General features: G+C 35.3%; 2 protein-coding genes across 2 annotated transcripts; one reads left to right on the top strand and one right to left on the bottom strand.

Moving 5' to 3' along the window:
• Nucleotides 1–226: 226 nt before the first annotated feature.
• On the top strand, nt 227–5,240 carry TRIADDRAFT_59207 (uncharacterized protein; the record flags this gene model as incomplete). The annotated part of the gene is made up of 4 exons (XM_002115197.1): nt 227–289; nt 3,704–4,328; nt 4,506–4,660; nt 4,932–5,240. 4 exons carry the CDS (start codon nt 227–229, stop codon nt 5,238–5,240), a joined length of 1,152 nt encoding a protein of 383 aa, XP_002115233.1.
• A 1,179-nt stretch (nt 5,241–6,419) lies between these two features.
• On the bottom strand, nt 6,420–15,028 carry TRIADDRAFT_59208 (uncharacterized protein; the record flags this gene model as incomplete). Its single annotated transcript, XM_002115328.1, has 32 exons — nt 6,420–7,211; nt 7,289–7,411; nt 7,514–7,629; nt 7,732–7,817; nt 7,929–8,035; nt 8,103–8,243; nt 8,332–8,628; nt 8,726–8,833; nt 8,925–9,018; nt 9,138–9,265; nt 9,353–9,520; nt 9,584–9,724; nt 9,815–9,950; nt 10,036–10,112; nt 10,272–10,314; nt 10,407–10,531; nt 10,654–10,797; nt 10,867–10,912; nt 11,035–11,087; nt 11,387–11,537; nt 11,621–11,971; nt 12,059–12,198; nt 12,316–12,405; nt 12,564–12,644; nt 12,724–12,825; nt 12,940–13,092; nt 13,230–13,347; nt 13,500–13,563; nt 13,692–13,761; nt 13,858–13,962; nt 14,624–14,700; nt 14,830–15,028. The coding sequence occupies 32 exons, from the start codon at nt 15,026–15,028 to the stop codon at nt 6,420–6,422; spliced, it is 4,626 nt and encodes a 1,541-aa protein (XP_002115364.1).
• Between the last annotated feature and the right edge of the window lie 1,125 nt (nt 15,029–16,153).

Raw genomic sequence — 16,153 nt, forward strand, 5'->3', positions numbered from 1 at the left:
ACTAGAGCGTTAACGACGATTGGCCTAGAAGAAATGGGTGACATCTTATTTTGCACGACCAAGCTGCGCAGTAGCCATAAGTATTGCTAACGTTTAGTATTGTACCCATACAGTACCAAGGGACTCTACTGTACCAGGGAATTTTTCGCAGCCTAATCGTACTTAGCGTCCCTAAGGGGATCAAGGCCTCTACTGCGCAGCTTTCACCACAGAACTGGATGGTAATATGGCGTCCAGCTTATTAGTTGGCTATGGTGGATCATCTTCGTCTGAAAGTGATGAAGGAAAGGTAACTTACAACAACGATTACTGCTGTAGATTTATAAATTGTACTAAGGTGGATATGTCATGCTATTATCCTGTGTGCTACGGTATGGGACTACGATTTTAAGTAGTCCCTTGGCTAAGGTAACAGGATGACCATGAATCTTCGATACTGCCATGAAATCTGTGTCCATATATGAATTCTCTTTCATCGATGATATCGTTGAAAGAGTAGATCAGTATAGATTGAAAACTACTGCTAATGTTCTATATATATATATATATATATACTGTATATACTTGTAAGATTTTGCTGGCTTCAATCCCAGTCCATTTGCTCTTTTTGCTATCATTATTATCGTGTATGCTACGGCAACAGGATGACCATGAATCTTCGAGGCTGCCCACGAAATGCGGGACTCTTGTCAATAGACTGTAGCAATTCTCTTTCATTGATGATGTCCTTGAAAGAGTAGATCAGTATAGATTAAAAACTGCTGCTGGTGTTCTCTGTATATACTATATATATATATATTCTTAGAAGATCTCATTGGCTTCAATCCGATTCAATTTGCCCTCTTTGCTATAATGATGATCCTGTATGCTGCGGCGTGGGACTACTATTTTGAGTAGTGCCTGGGCTACAGCAACAGGATGACCATGAATCTTCAATGCTGCTATGAAATGGATGAGCAACCAGATAGCAATGATGGTTTCTAACCTGTGCTATCCATACGTGACTCTTGTCAATACAGCAATTCTCTTTCATTGATGATGTCCTTGAAAGAGTAGATCAGTATAGATTAAAAACTGCTGCTGTTGTTCTACATATATACTATATACTGTATACTTAGAAGATCTCGCTGGCTTCAATCTGATTCAGTTTGCCCTCTTTCCTATAATGATGATCCTGTATGCTGCGGCGTGGGACTACTATTTTGAGTAGTGCCTGGGCTACAGCAACAGGATGACCATGAATCTTCAATGCTGCTATGAAATGGATGAGCAACCAGATAGCAATGATGGTTTCTAACCTGTGCTATCCATACGTGACTCTTGTCAATACAGCAATTCTCTTTCATTGATGATGTCCTTGAAAGAGTAGATCAGTATAGATTAAAAACTGCTGCTGTTGTTCTACATATATACTATATACTGTATACTTAGAAGATCTCGCTGGCTTCAATCTGATTCAGTTTGCCCTCTTTCCTATAATTGATGATCCTGTATGCTACGACGTGGGACTACTATTTTGAATAGTCCCAGGCCTACAGTAACAGAATGGTCATGAATCTTCGATGCTGCTATGAAATGGATGAGCAACCAGATAGCAATCATGGTTTCTAACCTGTTTTATCCATACGTGACTCTTGTCAATACAGCAATTCTCTTTCATTGTTGATGTCATTGAAAGAGTAGATCAGTATAGATTGAAAACTGCTGATGGTGTTCTACATATATATATATATGTATATGTTACATACTTGTAAGATCTCGCTGGCTTCAATCTGATTCAATTTGCTCTCTTTTGCTAAAGGTTAGCTAAACACTTTCCTATCACATAGTCACAGATATGATTCCATTCGTACTTTATTCTTACAAGTATGGATTGAAAACTACTACTTGCAACGTTGGTCATGGAGTATATCTTGACTTTACAGTATCATGCTTGATTGCATGAGAGAAAACAACCCTTAGCTTCAGACCGATCTGATAGCTATGGACTACCAACCGGCTACATGATTTAGGAAGTACAACTTTAACCATCGGTGCCTTTTATTACTGTAGTAACGTCCTATTGCCTTTGGGGACAACTTCATTTCTCATCTGTCTTATTTCATTTTAATGCTTTACTGTTTTGCTACATTAGGCTAGCAATATCCTGTTGATTCTTAGAGGACAGCTTTTAAAAAGATTTGATTAGCCAAAGGACAATACTGTACTGTATACTCAGTGTATAACTCTTCACTTCTGACCTTTCTTATGATACTGTATTCACTACTGATTTGCTGCATTTAGATTACTACTCTTTTGGGGATGGTTAACTAATGTACAAATGCTGTATAGAATACTTTTCACTTCTGGCCTTTCTTATGATACTAGATTTACTACTGATTTACTACATTGGGTTAGTAGCATCCCGTTGACTGTTGGGCAAATGCTTCACGAAATGTGCAAATACTGTATACGCGTAGAATACCCTTCACTTCTGTCCTTTCTTATGATACTGTATTCACTCCTGATTTACTACATTGACTGTTCACGTCTAGACTTTCTTATGATACTGTGTTCACTACGGATTGGCTGCATTAGGTTAGTATCATCGCGTTAAGGTACACATTACGACTCACTACCACAAAGAATAATCCTTAATTTCTAACCTATCTTATTACATTTTACAACCCTAAATTGCTACACAAGCTTAATAGCATCCTGTTGGCTTTTAGGGTACGACTTTTTGGAAACGGTTAGTCAATGTACGGTAGAATAATTTATCCCTGAACTTCTGACCTGTCTTATTACATTTTAGTACTGACTTGCTACTTAAGGTTAGTAGCATCCCGTTAACTACTAGAGTACAGTTTGCTACCACATACAATCATTCTTAACTTCTAACCTGCCTATTACATTTTAGTACTTGCTACATTAGGTTAGACTCGTTGGCTTCTAGGACACGACTTTCAGGAGACAGCTTACTAATGTATACTACGAGTATAGTATAGAATAACCCTTTACTTCTGATCTGTCTTTTATTATAATTTAATAATACGAACACATTCCATGAGATTGGTAGAGTCCCGCTTATATTTAAGCTAGGACGTTAAAACGGCTAGCTAATGTACACAATGACTGGCTTTACAACATCTATTCTTTTTCCAATCATTCTGTACTTTGAAGCTCTTCTTATATAGGAAAACTAATAATCACAAACCTTACTATACCTCCGTATTTCTGACTTACCAATAAAATTATTCTTTATTAATTAAATGTTTTATTTCTATGACTTGCTGTGCTTTCTTATTCACAACACGATATGAAAGATGTTTATGATCACCGGTTTACACCATTGATCCTACAATCTATACGATTACATATTCTAATCATGTTATCGAGTAATAATTATATTGTACTATAAAGGTATTGAAAATGTTCTACCTGGTGTCTACAGTAGTCATTTCAGACCTAATACGCTACATCTTACCACATTCAGATATTAAAAGTCTGTAGTACAAGAATTATAATGCGTAGTATTTGCCTCTTGTCACGTATATTGCGTAGGACTACCTGTAACTGTCAAAAAATATTGCGTTAATTATATTATAATACAGTACGTAAGTAATTTTAATCACTTTTACTCCGTCTAATTAAAATGCCTGCAACACTAACTTATCACTCTTTAAAATTACAATATGAAGGTTGCCTCATTTTTGTTTCATAGGTAAAGGATTTAGAAAGTCATAATCGTGATGATGTTGATAATAAAAATGATAATGAGAGTACCGACCTAAAGTCGAGCCATAAAGTTACAAAAAAGCCTGAAACTTCACCTTTACGGTCCGGTAGTGATGACCAAGGTGAAATAAGAAAAACTTCAACACAGTCGCGAAATTATTCACCGCCATCTCATGAAAGAAGAAGTCATCATAGAGACAATGGTTCTTCACGTTATCGCCAATCAGGACGAGAACATCGTTCTCCTGATCGCCATGCTAGACATTCAAGGTCTGATCGTGACCGTTCTCGAACTCCTGACCGTCAGCGTTACAGTCGTTCTTATTACCGTCAATCTGATCGTCATCGGGATTATCATCGTCGCGATCGTAGTAGACGATCCCATTCTACTAGTCCTAAAAGGTATAGTAAACACTCTGCGATGAGTAACTATCATGGGAGAGATAATTCCAGAAGAATGAGTTCTGGCGGCGAGCATACTAGCCATCGTAGCAGTGACCATCGAGATGAATCGCAGTCCAGTAGTAACAAGGCTGCAACAGAAAGTAATGCACTACCAGCTACTAACCAGTCGTCATCTAGTAGTGGGACCTTGAATGCGCCCAAGCCAGGTTGACATACACTGTTTCTATATTTTTCTATAAACACTAAAGAACACATTTCAATAGCAAAGCTGGCGATATTCATAAATCATGAAAGTCTATTCTTAAGTGATATAATGAATATCTACGCGTATCTTAATCAGGAATTGCGCGAATATTTATTACTTTTTATTCTGTAATGTATAGGCCAATCTTCACTAAATGTTAATTCTGCCGATGCTGAGACTAGTCAGGAAGCATTATTAAAGAGTGTATTACATGGTAGTCAAATGATCAATGCAGCCAAAGCTGCGATTCAGAATCAGAAGAGGAAATTACTTTGGAGTGGTAAAAAGAAGGAGGTATCGCGTCATTAATGCGTATTAGATCAGTGAAATTTCTGGCTAGTAACTATCTCTAATTCGTGTGCTACTCAAATCATGAAGAGCTATACTCAAATAATCCATTTATTTAACTAAATTAATAAAAAAATAATCACAAATAGTATTTGTAGAATCGTATATCAACTAAAGTTTTATTGTGTCTCTAATCTTAATCTTTGCTATGATATCTATGAAATAGATTGATTGTTAGTTAAAAATTTAACGCTATTTTCATATTGCGTTACGATAGGAGCGATCCAGTGGCAATTGGAAAGGAGTGGCTTTCGATGATGATTCAGCAACTAATCGAATGAGTAAATTTAAGCGATTGATGGGCATAACTAATCAAGGGGCTAATAAAGGAAATGATGATATGGCCAGTCCAGAAGAATCGAAGGAGCCTAATAAAATTGAAAATGTAGAGGATATATTAAAGCCAACGGATGCTCATCCCGAAAAAAGTACAAAGATGTTAGACGATTTACAACAACAATATGATGCTGCCAGGGTATTCACTCATACTCAGAGAGGTTATGGATTGGGATTTTCTTCCAATTAAAATTAATTTTGGCTTCGTGTTATACATACAGACGCTTCGATTTTATGCAGCATATGATCTATATTCAAAGATTGGATAGCCACAACTCTATACTATATTGTTTTATTTAAGCTTATAGCAAAAAATGTCTGTGTACTGTTTCCTAATTTGTTCTACGGGTTTACTCGCATGTAAGTAATGTACAGTTTATAATATATGTTACTCAGTACATTTGACCAAAAATAATTACTGTATCTAGTGTATACTGTTCATTTTTTTGTGATAAATTTGATGCATGGTAATAGTTGTAAGTTGCTATCGCGATTACTCTTGTCATTGCTATTACAAGTGCTGATGCTAATAATTTAAATGTATACGTTTTCTTAGTAAAAGTAATTTCTGCTGCATATCGGACTATTTATAGCGCTTTCTCGGCTAACGGACAAGTACCAATATTGAAATGTGCAATCATCTAAGACATATGGATAACTTTCCATTCATTAAGCTAGACACTAATTAAGCTGCGTACTTATTGCCTTATATCCTACCTACTTTTCACGTAACTAATATGAGTATACTGAACAACGACAGGTATAATAACTGATGTAATGTGGTGATATTCATCAAAAGACATTATAGAGACTCAAAATATCATGTTAAAGATCATTGGCAGTGTACTAAACAATGCGTATTTTGTGTAAAAAAATTTCGCCTTTTTCTAGCATCGTGCAGAAATAGATCGGCAAACTACAGTTCAAAAGTAGATATTCACATAACTGAATAATTAAAGATACGTAAATTGTACAAGCGTCCTTTATTAAACGAGTTTGATTAATTTTTAGCCGTTACTTTCTAGCAGAAATTTAATTTTTAACATTACGATGCGCTGAGGTACTGCAATACAATTAATTTCTTATACAGGTACAGATACGGTTGCTAGGGCACACCGAGCTATTCAACTTTTGGCTATCATGTAAATACAAAAATCCCAGAATTGACGTACTTTAATTAAGATAAAAATCGAATATTTAACATTACAAACTTTTTATTCTTCTTTTTTAATGAAACTGTTACTTTACAACGATAAGTGGTAGCCTCAAGAAGCAGAAGTTTAGTCTAAATAACTTAACAAAATACATCACGCAATCCAAGGGTGATCGATACAACAATCTATACAAACGTCATTTAATCTACACTCTTCTAATTACGTCTTGAATGATATGATCGGTATCTATCATCTCTATGACCTCTATTCCTTCTATCATATTGACGTTGGCTATCTCTTTTTTGATCACTTTGCTGACTCTGTGGTGTTTCCCAGCGCCTATCGTGATTGTCGTTATAATCTTTGTTTAAATTCTCAGCAGGCTTTGGTGCAGACCAAGTAGATGACCAGTTATTTTCCCACTGATTAATCTTTTGTGGCTCGGAATTTCCGGTAGAAAGTTGTTGATAACCGTAATTAGCATAGGTCGGAACGTTGTTATTAGATAGCCAGTCATCCTTTTGTTGAATACTTTGCAGTGTGGACATTAGTTGAGACTGGGATATATTAGTAAGATTATTTACGGCTTGCATTACATTCGGAGGAACAGCATTCATAGGAGTATCTTGGCTAACACTTGTACCACGAGATGTTCCCGGCATAGGATCTCTAAAGTGCCTTTTAAACCAATGTAGTAGCGCATCCAATTTAGCATGTAAACGCCCGCGAAATCGAAATCCTTCGGGAGTTACAGTTACATATTCATAGCAGGGATGATTACGAGGCAAATAGCTTAGCATAAATTTTCCCGGATATTTACTGGAAGCACTAAAATGATACGGAATCCGGGAAGGTTGCTTCTTTTTCTCCGATAACAGTAACTTTTCAAGCTCCTTTTTCTCTGTATCACCAGCTACGTAATAATAACGGTGATTAATTATGTCTCTGGTTAATGCAGCCATGGGTTGTACATATCTCGCTAAGATTTCATCAAGATCTTCATACTCCTAATAGTTTTAAAAGTTTTGTTAATTTTAAAGTTTTCAATTCAAATTTCTTTCATATTACAGTTTAATACACTCACCTCATTACCAATCCGTAAAGAATGACCAAGGCTAAATGAATTAACTTTACCTTCCTCCCTTATATCAACGTGCTGATAAATATCATCGAGGACTTTCCAAGTTAAAGTCAAGTGATCAGATCCCTAGTTACATAAAAATGAATACAATAAGGACATCCTGACCAGCAAAGTGACATGACAATTATTCTGATCAAGAGAATAATGTTATAATTTTATTATATTAACCTTTCTACTAGGCCTAAATACTGCATCTCCATTATCTAGATGGGATAATTTTTCAACTGCATCTTTATATGATATGTTGTGAAATGAAGGATGGACAATAATGCGCTTGATATAAGCTAAATAATTAAAAATTAGGTACATTAATTGATCTATACATGGTGAATTAATTATCTAAAGATATGACGAATGTTGTGAGGCACATAAAACTCTACGCTTACGAATTTGTTGTTTCTTCGTTTTCTTCACGTCTTCTTCCATATCTGCTTTCTCGATCTCAGTATCGTAATAATTATCTTTTGGTTTACTATCGATAACATAAATCATTTCGATATTGTTAGAGTGTATGTGTGAAGTATCGTTAGGGGCGGCGAAGTATAATATTTACTATCAGAAATGCGCTGATATTTACACGCACCTGAATTGATTATCATGGTCTGCTAAATCAGACGATTTGCAGGACAGGTCCACCGAAAGTTTATCAATATTTAACTTAATTATTCTACAATGAATCACCATTCCAATCTATAGAAAATACAACAAATTTCTTAGGCGAAGAGGATTGTAAAAATCTTAGAGTCGTTATTATTACCTTAACACGTTCTTCTGGCGTTCGTATTTGCTTATCACTGATATTTTTCGTACTAATAAAACCAGTAATTCCACTATCTAATATAACTTTTACGCCGATAGCGATACCTTTACACTCGTTGTTGTCAATGTGTCTCCATACCTAGTAAAAGTATTTCGACCGAAATAAATGATCAAAGGTGAGATAACAATTTAATGTTTATGGTGTACCATATCTGTTACTTGCTTACCTCGCTAAGTTCTTTAAAGGAGTCAAATAAACATAACGGACAAGTCCAAGTGTTAGAAATTGGATCTCGTTCAGGATTAACTCGATCGATTTGATCTTTCGTTGGTCGTCGATGAACAATACCAATAACACGACAAGTTATTAATTGGCCATAGCATAACGATTCTGGCGTTTCATCTACCAATAAGTAGAATACTTCTCCCGGACTCAAGCTATCAAAAGGCTGACGACACTCTTTATACCTGTGTGTTAATTCTTCACGGATATCGTATAAAGTTACAGATTTATTTCCAAATCCCTGAAATAGTAGAAATTGTTTAGACTTGCCGATTAAACTAAAACCAATAATGCCATGTTAAAGAATTGTACGTATGACTGTAATAGTATATATTCACCTGGCGCTTTAACTCTTCGGCAAATGCATCTAAATCAAGATCCTTAAGTTTATCAGGTTGATCGATTATGTCATGTACGACTGTAGCTTGATTTATTTCTTCTGCAGACTAAAGAAAATAGCTAGATTATTCCATTGTCATATTAAAGAGATCTAATACCATCCAAAGCTATATGACTCCTATGCATTTTATGACTTACTTCATCGTAATCTAAGGCATCAATTGCCATTTTACGCGCCCAGTCATAAGCCTCAGGATGGATACGAGTGGTATCTAATATTTCAGCATAATCGCTGGAAAAAGCAGGATAAACTTTAAAGTCAGTATAATTAAGATTACAGAAAGCGAAAGTCTAAAATTAATTATTATACTACAAGATACAGTTGATAACAACAACCTATTGCATAATAACCTGTCATCTACTTTATTTGTAGGAATCTTGATAAAACCAGCACAATTTACAAATAAGTTCGGACCCATACCGCATTCTGTTACCAAAGACTTTCGATTTCTCAGACGGAGATTTCCTTTCTTTAATAACTAGACCGTAGTTACAGAGAGCATTCTAATAGTTACATGTAATACAGAATAACAATCCAATAGTATTTAAACTGTTCAATAACATACCTTCAGCAATGCCGTTGCTTTACGAGGACCAAGACCACATACGAATGAAAGTAATGACGAGTAGCGTTCATTTGTTAAGCATAAGTTCAGATCAATTCCAATATCATTAATGCAATTGATAAATTCGATGTATAACGCTTCCATAAGATCAGGTTTAGGAATTTCAGCCTAAAATATAATTTATCTTTTAACTATGACAAGCAGATATATCTTTATCGTGGCTGTTAATACCTGTAATATGTGGAGCCTAAGGCATAATATTTCTTCATCATCTGATGTTAGCAATTGAGATAACTCCAAAAGAGGTTCTTGCATATAACGAGCTAAAGAAATAGCGTGACAGAGTAATGGAGGATACTCCGGGAATTCGTTCTTAACAACGAAAAGTAAAGGGTGATCTGTTCAGTGACCTGTGCATAAGTTTTTTATCATAATCCATCACTTAATTTAATTTCCGAATACCTTAGCGCGTTTAGAAGATTCAAACAGACGTGGGATACAAGGATCTATCAGTTCAACACTTATAGGTGGCAAATCTTCTTCGGACTGTAATTCATTTACAATTCCTTCTAAGTCTTTCTTAACACCAGTTGCTTGCCTGTAGAGCATTAATATTGTTAATTTCGGGATTTGCAATTATAAATATTTTTTACTGTCTGCATTTTTGAAACAGGAAAGAGTACCTGCATGAAGCTGATATTGCTATCGCTACTGGTTGCTTGCTAACGATTAAGCCTTTAATTAATTTGATTTCTTTAATCTAAGAAATTATTACGAACGTTTTAAAATTACAAAAATTATTCGTAGTGGGCGCATATTAGGTAAATTAAGCAGTAGCACCAACTCTATTCGGATCTTCTTCTGTTTCATAATTTCTCGGACCTCTCAAAAGGTGGCTTAACTTCAAAAAGTCACTTACTTCTCCATGGCCGTCAATGACACATGCATAAGATGCGATATCTCTGCACAAATGAATGCAGTATAGCAAAAATGAACTTTGTGTAGAATAGAATGAAATTTACGGATAAAACTTTCAAGAAAGTATATTGACTACCGGTCTGAAACAAATGCGAAACTCATAATCCGTTGATAAGGTTCCATTTCATCATCTTCATCATTTTCAGAGCCAATTTTAAAAGAAGCGACATTGATTCGTTTTCTGACATTACAACAACATTCCTAGAATAAGCGACACAAAATTACCATTTATTAATGAATACACACCTTCAGCGACAGCAACATTAGTTTTTTATTGCTGAAAGAAATCCTTAAATTATTATTCTAAATCAATGCTGCAAAACCTTGATGACATATTCGTAAGACTCCCGTAGTAACTTCTCTTGTAATTCCTTTCGAAATTCTTCGAATAGAACGTCTTCGACGGCTTTCTGTACGGCACGCCCACGGAGCTCGTTCCATTCTTTGATCAAATCGCTAAAACCATCCTTCGAAGAATAATAATATATCTTGTAGCTTGTATAAGTTAAATTTGATCAGTTATAGAGGGTACTTACGACAAAATAATACTGCTTTAGCTCATCAGCGTATGAGCCCCAAGAACTACATTAAAATAGATTTTTGTTAGAGTATGAATAGCGCAAAATTGAATCTAAAATTCTTGGTTGTTATTAATTTCTATAAATATTACGGAAACGTATACGGTATATTATGTAAAGAATTACCTAGCTGAAGGTTCAACTGAAAATGTATGAGTTATGAATCCTTCCTTTTCAGCCTAATAGGATCAAGAAACGAGAGCATTATTGAAGTTGTTGATGTTTATTAAATTGACAGTAATAAAGAATTACAAAATCCCCTATTGATCAACCTTAGATATTTGCAAGTATTGGTCATGGGTGAGATCACGAATAGGCTTATTAGAAATATATTTCAAAGGGCTGTACACATGATTTTTATCAATATCCTACAGGTAGTACAAAAGAGTATGGTTAATATTCTTTCTTCCAAGCCAATTGAAAACTTTATGACATAAGTCAGGCTAGCCAATTTAATGAGAACATTAGATTTATTTACCTTTTTACCCCTTTTAGTTGGACGACAAGAGATCTTAGCTCTTTCATAAAAGGCTAACCGAACCGCTCTACGTACTAAGGGATCTCTAGAAAGTTGTACGGCTACTGTGTAGACTGCCGCATCTAAAACGGCTTCAACAGTAGGAAAAGCTCTAGAATAGAATACATCACATCATTTACAAAAATATCATAAGTATTAATAAAAGTAATTACAGTTACAATTTCGGTACGATACTTTGTGATATAGTCTCGAGCAGTGGTGTTTGGATCAATCTCATACTGAGTGGGTTCATTTATTTGATATGATTCGATCACATTTTTGCCAAATCTTTCTGGAGATAAACCAAATTTTAATGCTAAATGACTAATTTTATTATCTTCACATCGCGTATAGAAGTTGCGCCTTCTCAGCCTCCGTATACTCTCTCCGCTACGCTTTTCATTATTATCGCTTTGGTTTTTATCATCACTATTTGTTGTTTTCTTTGAGGCGTCATTACGAAGGTCTTCCAGTTCTTTATGGTGATATAACAAAAAGTGAGTGTAGACGTCTTGTAGTTCTTCATAAGTGTTGCATTCCTCAAGTCTAATACAAATCAACAATTTAGATTTATCGACTGAAATATTACCTGAAACTCATTGGTTTACTCTAAAGTTTAATATTATTAATTACCTAGCGGTATCTTCAGCATCGATAATTTTCGCATTAAATGTGGAAAAATCGTGGGTATTTTTAGCTTTATCATATTGATATTGTTGTACTTTGGCGAATAACTTTGCCATGTTTTGTTTTCTACGACTAAAATACATCCACTGAAAATGAATAGTATTAAAATTGTATTAAGCTAATGCGCATAACTTTCGAGAGTGGTAGTGAAATTGTTGTTTTCCACATAAATCAAATTAAATAGAAAAAATAAAATCGAATACCTTTATATCCCAATTGTAAATACGCCATAAATCATCAACTTGTAGGGAATGCCGATATATTTCTTTACGGTAGTGCGCTATAAATGGTATCTAAAGAGATATCGTGCAAAAATTTATAAACTATATATACACATAGTGGTATCTTTAAACATAAACTAATAACGGTATCTCAATACTACATTTGAAAGAACATCTTTCATTAATGTGCTGATGCTTGGGAAGTACGCATTAGTTAAATTAAAGATTACCTCAAGGCCTTCATTGCGAATTAGCGCCAAGATTTCTCGTACAGTGATCATTAATTGACTTCCTGATCCGTAGTTGATACCCTGATCGATTACAAGTGATAGATAATTTTGGCTACAGAAAATCATGCGGTCATAAAATAGAGTCACTATTCTAGTATACCTGATTTGATATTGAAGGATTCATAAAAGCCTGAGAATAAATCCATTGAGATTCGTTATCCAATTCAGTGTCATCGGCTTTAGTAACAGCAATTTTGCGCAACTTAGATACAAATAGGAGAGATTTACAATTGAAAATTTTAGAGACAGGTCATAGAATTGTTTGGTAGTTTGAAACACTACCTGTCAGCATCATACTGGTATTAAGTAATACTACCTGATGTCTTTCAGGCATGTCTGTAATCCGAATCTTTTCATCTCGCTTAGATAAATAACGTTTTTCCAAATCAGTTGGTTCATAAATTTCAAATAATGAGCGACCTTTTTTTGAGACTTTCTTCCTTGATCGCCGACGTGGTTCACTTTCATCCTATCAATAGAATGCAAATTATTTTATTGTAATCTTCTCAATTTTAGAAATAGGCAAGTCGCATAACATAGCTAGAGTTTTTTTTTATAAATGGTGAACATGTTACATCCATACGTTGTTGAAACTATATTAGCGACCTGTGAATCTATATCTTCATCAAGATAATCATCTTCTTCATATTCTTCAACTTCATCTGCGCCTTCATCAAGATAATCAAAATCTATGCGAAATATATCATTGGCATCATGCATCGCCCTAAAGAATAAAATAAGATAGTATTGTAATTAATGTATGATTTCAAATAATATCGCATTTTCAATCTGCAATATATGAATTACAGAGAATTGTATTTTCGACATTGTGATTGAAAAATTAAAGTCAAGCCATTTGCTCTATTTAACACTCACTCATCGGCTTCATCATCTTCTTCATGTATCGGTCTGCCTTCTTCGTCGACGATAAAATCATCATCTAATCGAAACAAAGATGATATCAGTAGAATTAAGAATCATTTTAAATAATTAATTCAACATTGGAGGGAAATGCGCCTATTGAGGTGTTAATTAGGGGATAGTGTTAACTTGAATCGTTACTTTCACCTTCGTCTGAAGACATTTCCGCAAAGATATCATCGTGCGGTGCTGATGGCTTTTCAGATGTGCTAGGTTTCTACATACCATAACAGAAAACAATTAATACACCATCAACAGCATGGATTGCTTATAAATATAAATATTCAAATGGATCATTGACTAAATATTCTACCTTCGCTACGACAGGATCAGCTTCTGGCGGCAACGCCATAATATCGTCTTCAGGCTCTTCATCGAAAGCCGACTCCAATGTTCGTACCCGTCGAAATCGTTTATTCTACACAAATTAATGAACTTTAATCAATTTCAATTCGGTCTTTAGTACTGTACAGATGATAGCATAGTATTAGTCGTAATAAAAGATGGTGGCATTCAATTCTCTTTAGTTTTTTGATGCAGTAAAAAATCTATCCATGGATCCAACCCTAGTCATTGGGATAATGACAGTCATCCATTTGTTGATGTTGTACAGTTACAATTTTTCGCAGACATTACGCGTGATATTTTTATCCACTATCTCTAGTCAGTATGGCAATTGGCGTTTGAAAGCAATCGATCAGATTTTGATTCATTTAGTTCAATCTTGATGAGCATCGTTCTACTTTGAAAAGTTTACACTTTTACGATATTCAATCTCATCTAGCTTGTCCTCAAGTCTGCCTCTATTTACTCATACTGTATTGTAGGAAAGAAGAGAGTGATGGAAGATGTCGACTTGTACCCATGCATCCGTACAGTAAGACATCAAGGTGATACTACTTGTTCAATGGTTTACTGACTTATACTTACGAATTGAAACTTTACTCATCTTTCATGATAGTACTAAACTAAAACTCTTGCAATACTAGGTCTTTCCAGTTGCATTTTTGTACTGATATTTCAGCAAGAGTTTGAAAAGATGCTTTTATTTTATTCATCAACTGTTGCCTCTATCTTACCCTTTGTAAATCAATGCCAGTATTTTCGTTGATGAGATCAAAATCGTCTTCATCCAAATCATCATCAATATCATCCTCTACAATGAGACATACAATCAACAACATCAACCTTAATGAAGAATTATGGACATACAATAGTTGAATGAATTGGAAGATTTCCTTGGCCATGATTCCAAATATTATGGGAAAGTTGTATTTGCACCTACCATCGTGGTATCGTTTCTTGCCCGTGGTCCCACTGTCTGATTCGCTGTCATCATGGCTGGTTTCATCTTTATCAGTGACAAAACCGCTTAATTTATCATCCTCGGCGCCATCATCATCGTCGTCTTCGTCTTGGTTGGATCCAGCATATTCTTCCTCTGATTCTTCAGCTTCGTTGTCAATATAATCGTTGGACGACATGTTTGAAAAGCAACTTGATCAAGTCCGAAGATTTTTCCGTCTTTCCGAACTTGCCTCTGAATCTGCCTGAGGTTGAAGCCTTGAAGGATCGATCCACTTGACCGTTGACGCGTTTGACAGTGTACGTACTGTACCAGTCTACTGTCATTTATAGTACTACTACCTGTAATTGAGTATTGCATGGCGGTACTGTACAAGCAGCTATATAGGCAAATCGAATAAGAAGAGTACAGTACAGTACTGCACATTCTACTGTAGCACCGTACTGTACTGTACACTGTACACTGTACGGTACAGTACCGTCCAGTCATGGACTACAGTACTACAGTACAGTAGATGTACTGTAGTTTACAGTACAGCGTTTTGAATTTCGTTTTCAATACTTTAACTGGGAAAAAATGGAACGAAATCGAACGTGCAAATACAGTAGTTTATAGTTTGTACTACTGTGCTGTATATACCGATAGAGCAAAGAATTTTATTTCTACTGTACTTTTACTAAAATATCTGATACACAATAACATCGCTGTACTGTACGCCTGGACTATAGCGACTACGGAATGGGCACAGTCACTGTACAGTTACTACAGTACAGTACTGTACACCAGAAATGTACAGTGTACAGTCCATAACGTAACAGTACGGATTGTACTGTAGTACTGTATGTACTGTACCAATGCTATGGAATGTAACGACTCTTAATCAGTATTTGCTTATTAACATCACTGGTTGATGTAACAACTCTTAATTAGTATTCGCTTATTAAGATCACTAGTAAAGTGACAGTACAGTACTGTACTGTACGTTACAATTTTGACTGAGGGACTGTAAAAAAAATGAGGGCGAAATTGTGAAAGTGACTTGGCAGTTGGCAGTGACTAAATATGGGTCCAGCAGTCCAGTCGTCTGGTACTGTCGTGGTGATCTGGTACAAACATGACAAGATCAGTGTACTGTAGACACTACTAATGGGCACAGTAACAGTACTGTACAGTCCATAACGTAACAGTACGGATTGTACTGTAGTACTGTAATTACAGTACTGTACAGTACTGTACAATTTTGACTGAGGGACTGTAAAAAACAAGAGGGTGAAAGTCAGGTCTACAGTAGGTGAAACTGTGA

The sequence above is a fragment of the Trichoplax adhaerens genome, genomic scaffold, assembly GCF_000150275.1.
Source record: "Trichoplax adhaerens TRIADscaffold_10 genomic scaffold, whole genome shotgun sequence".
Taxonomy (NCBI): domain Eukaryota; kingdom Metazoa; phylum Placozoa; class Uniplacotomia; order Trichoplacea; family Trichoplacidae; genus Trichoplax; species Trichoplax adhaerens.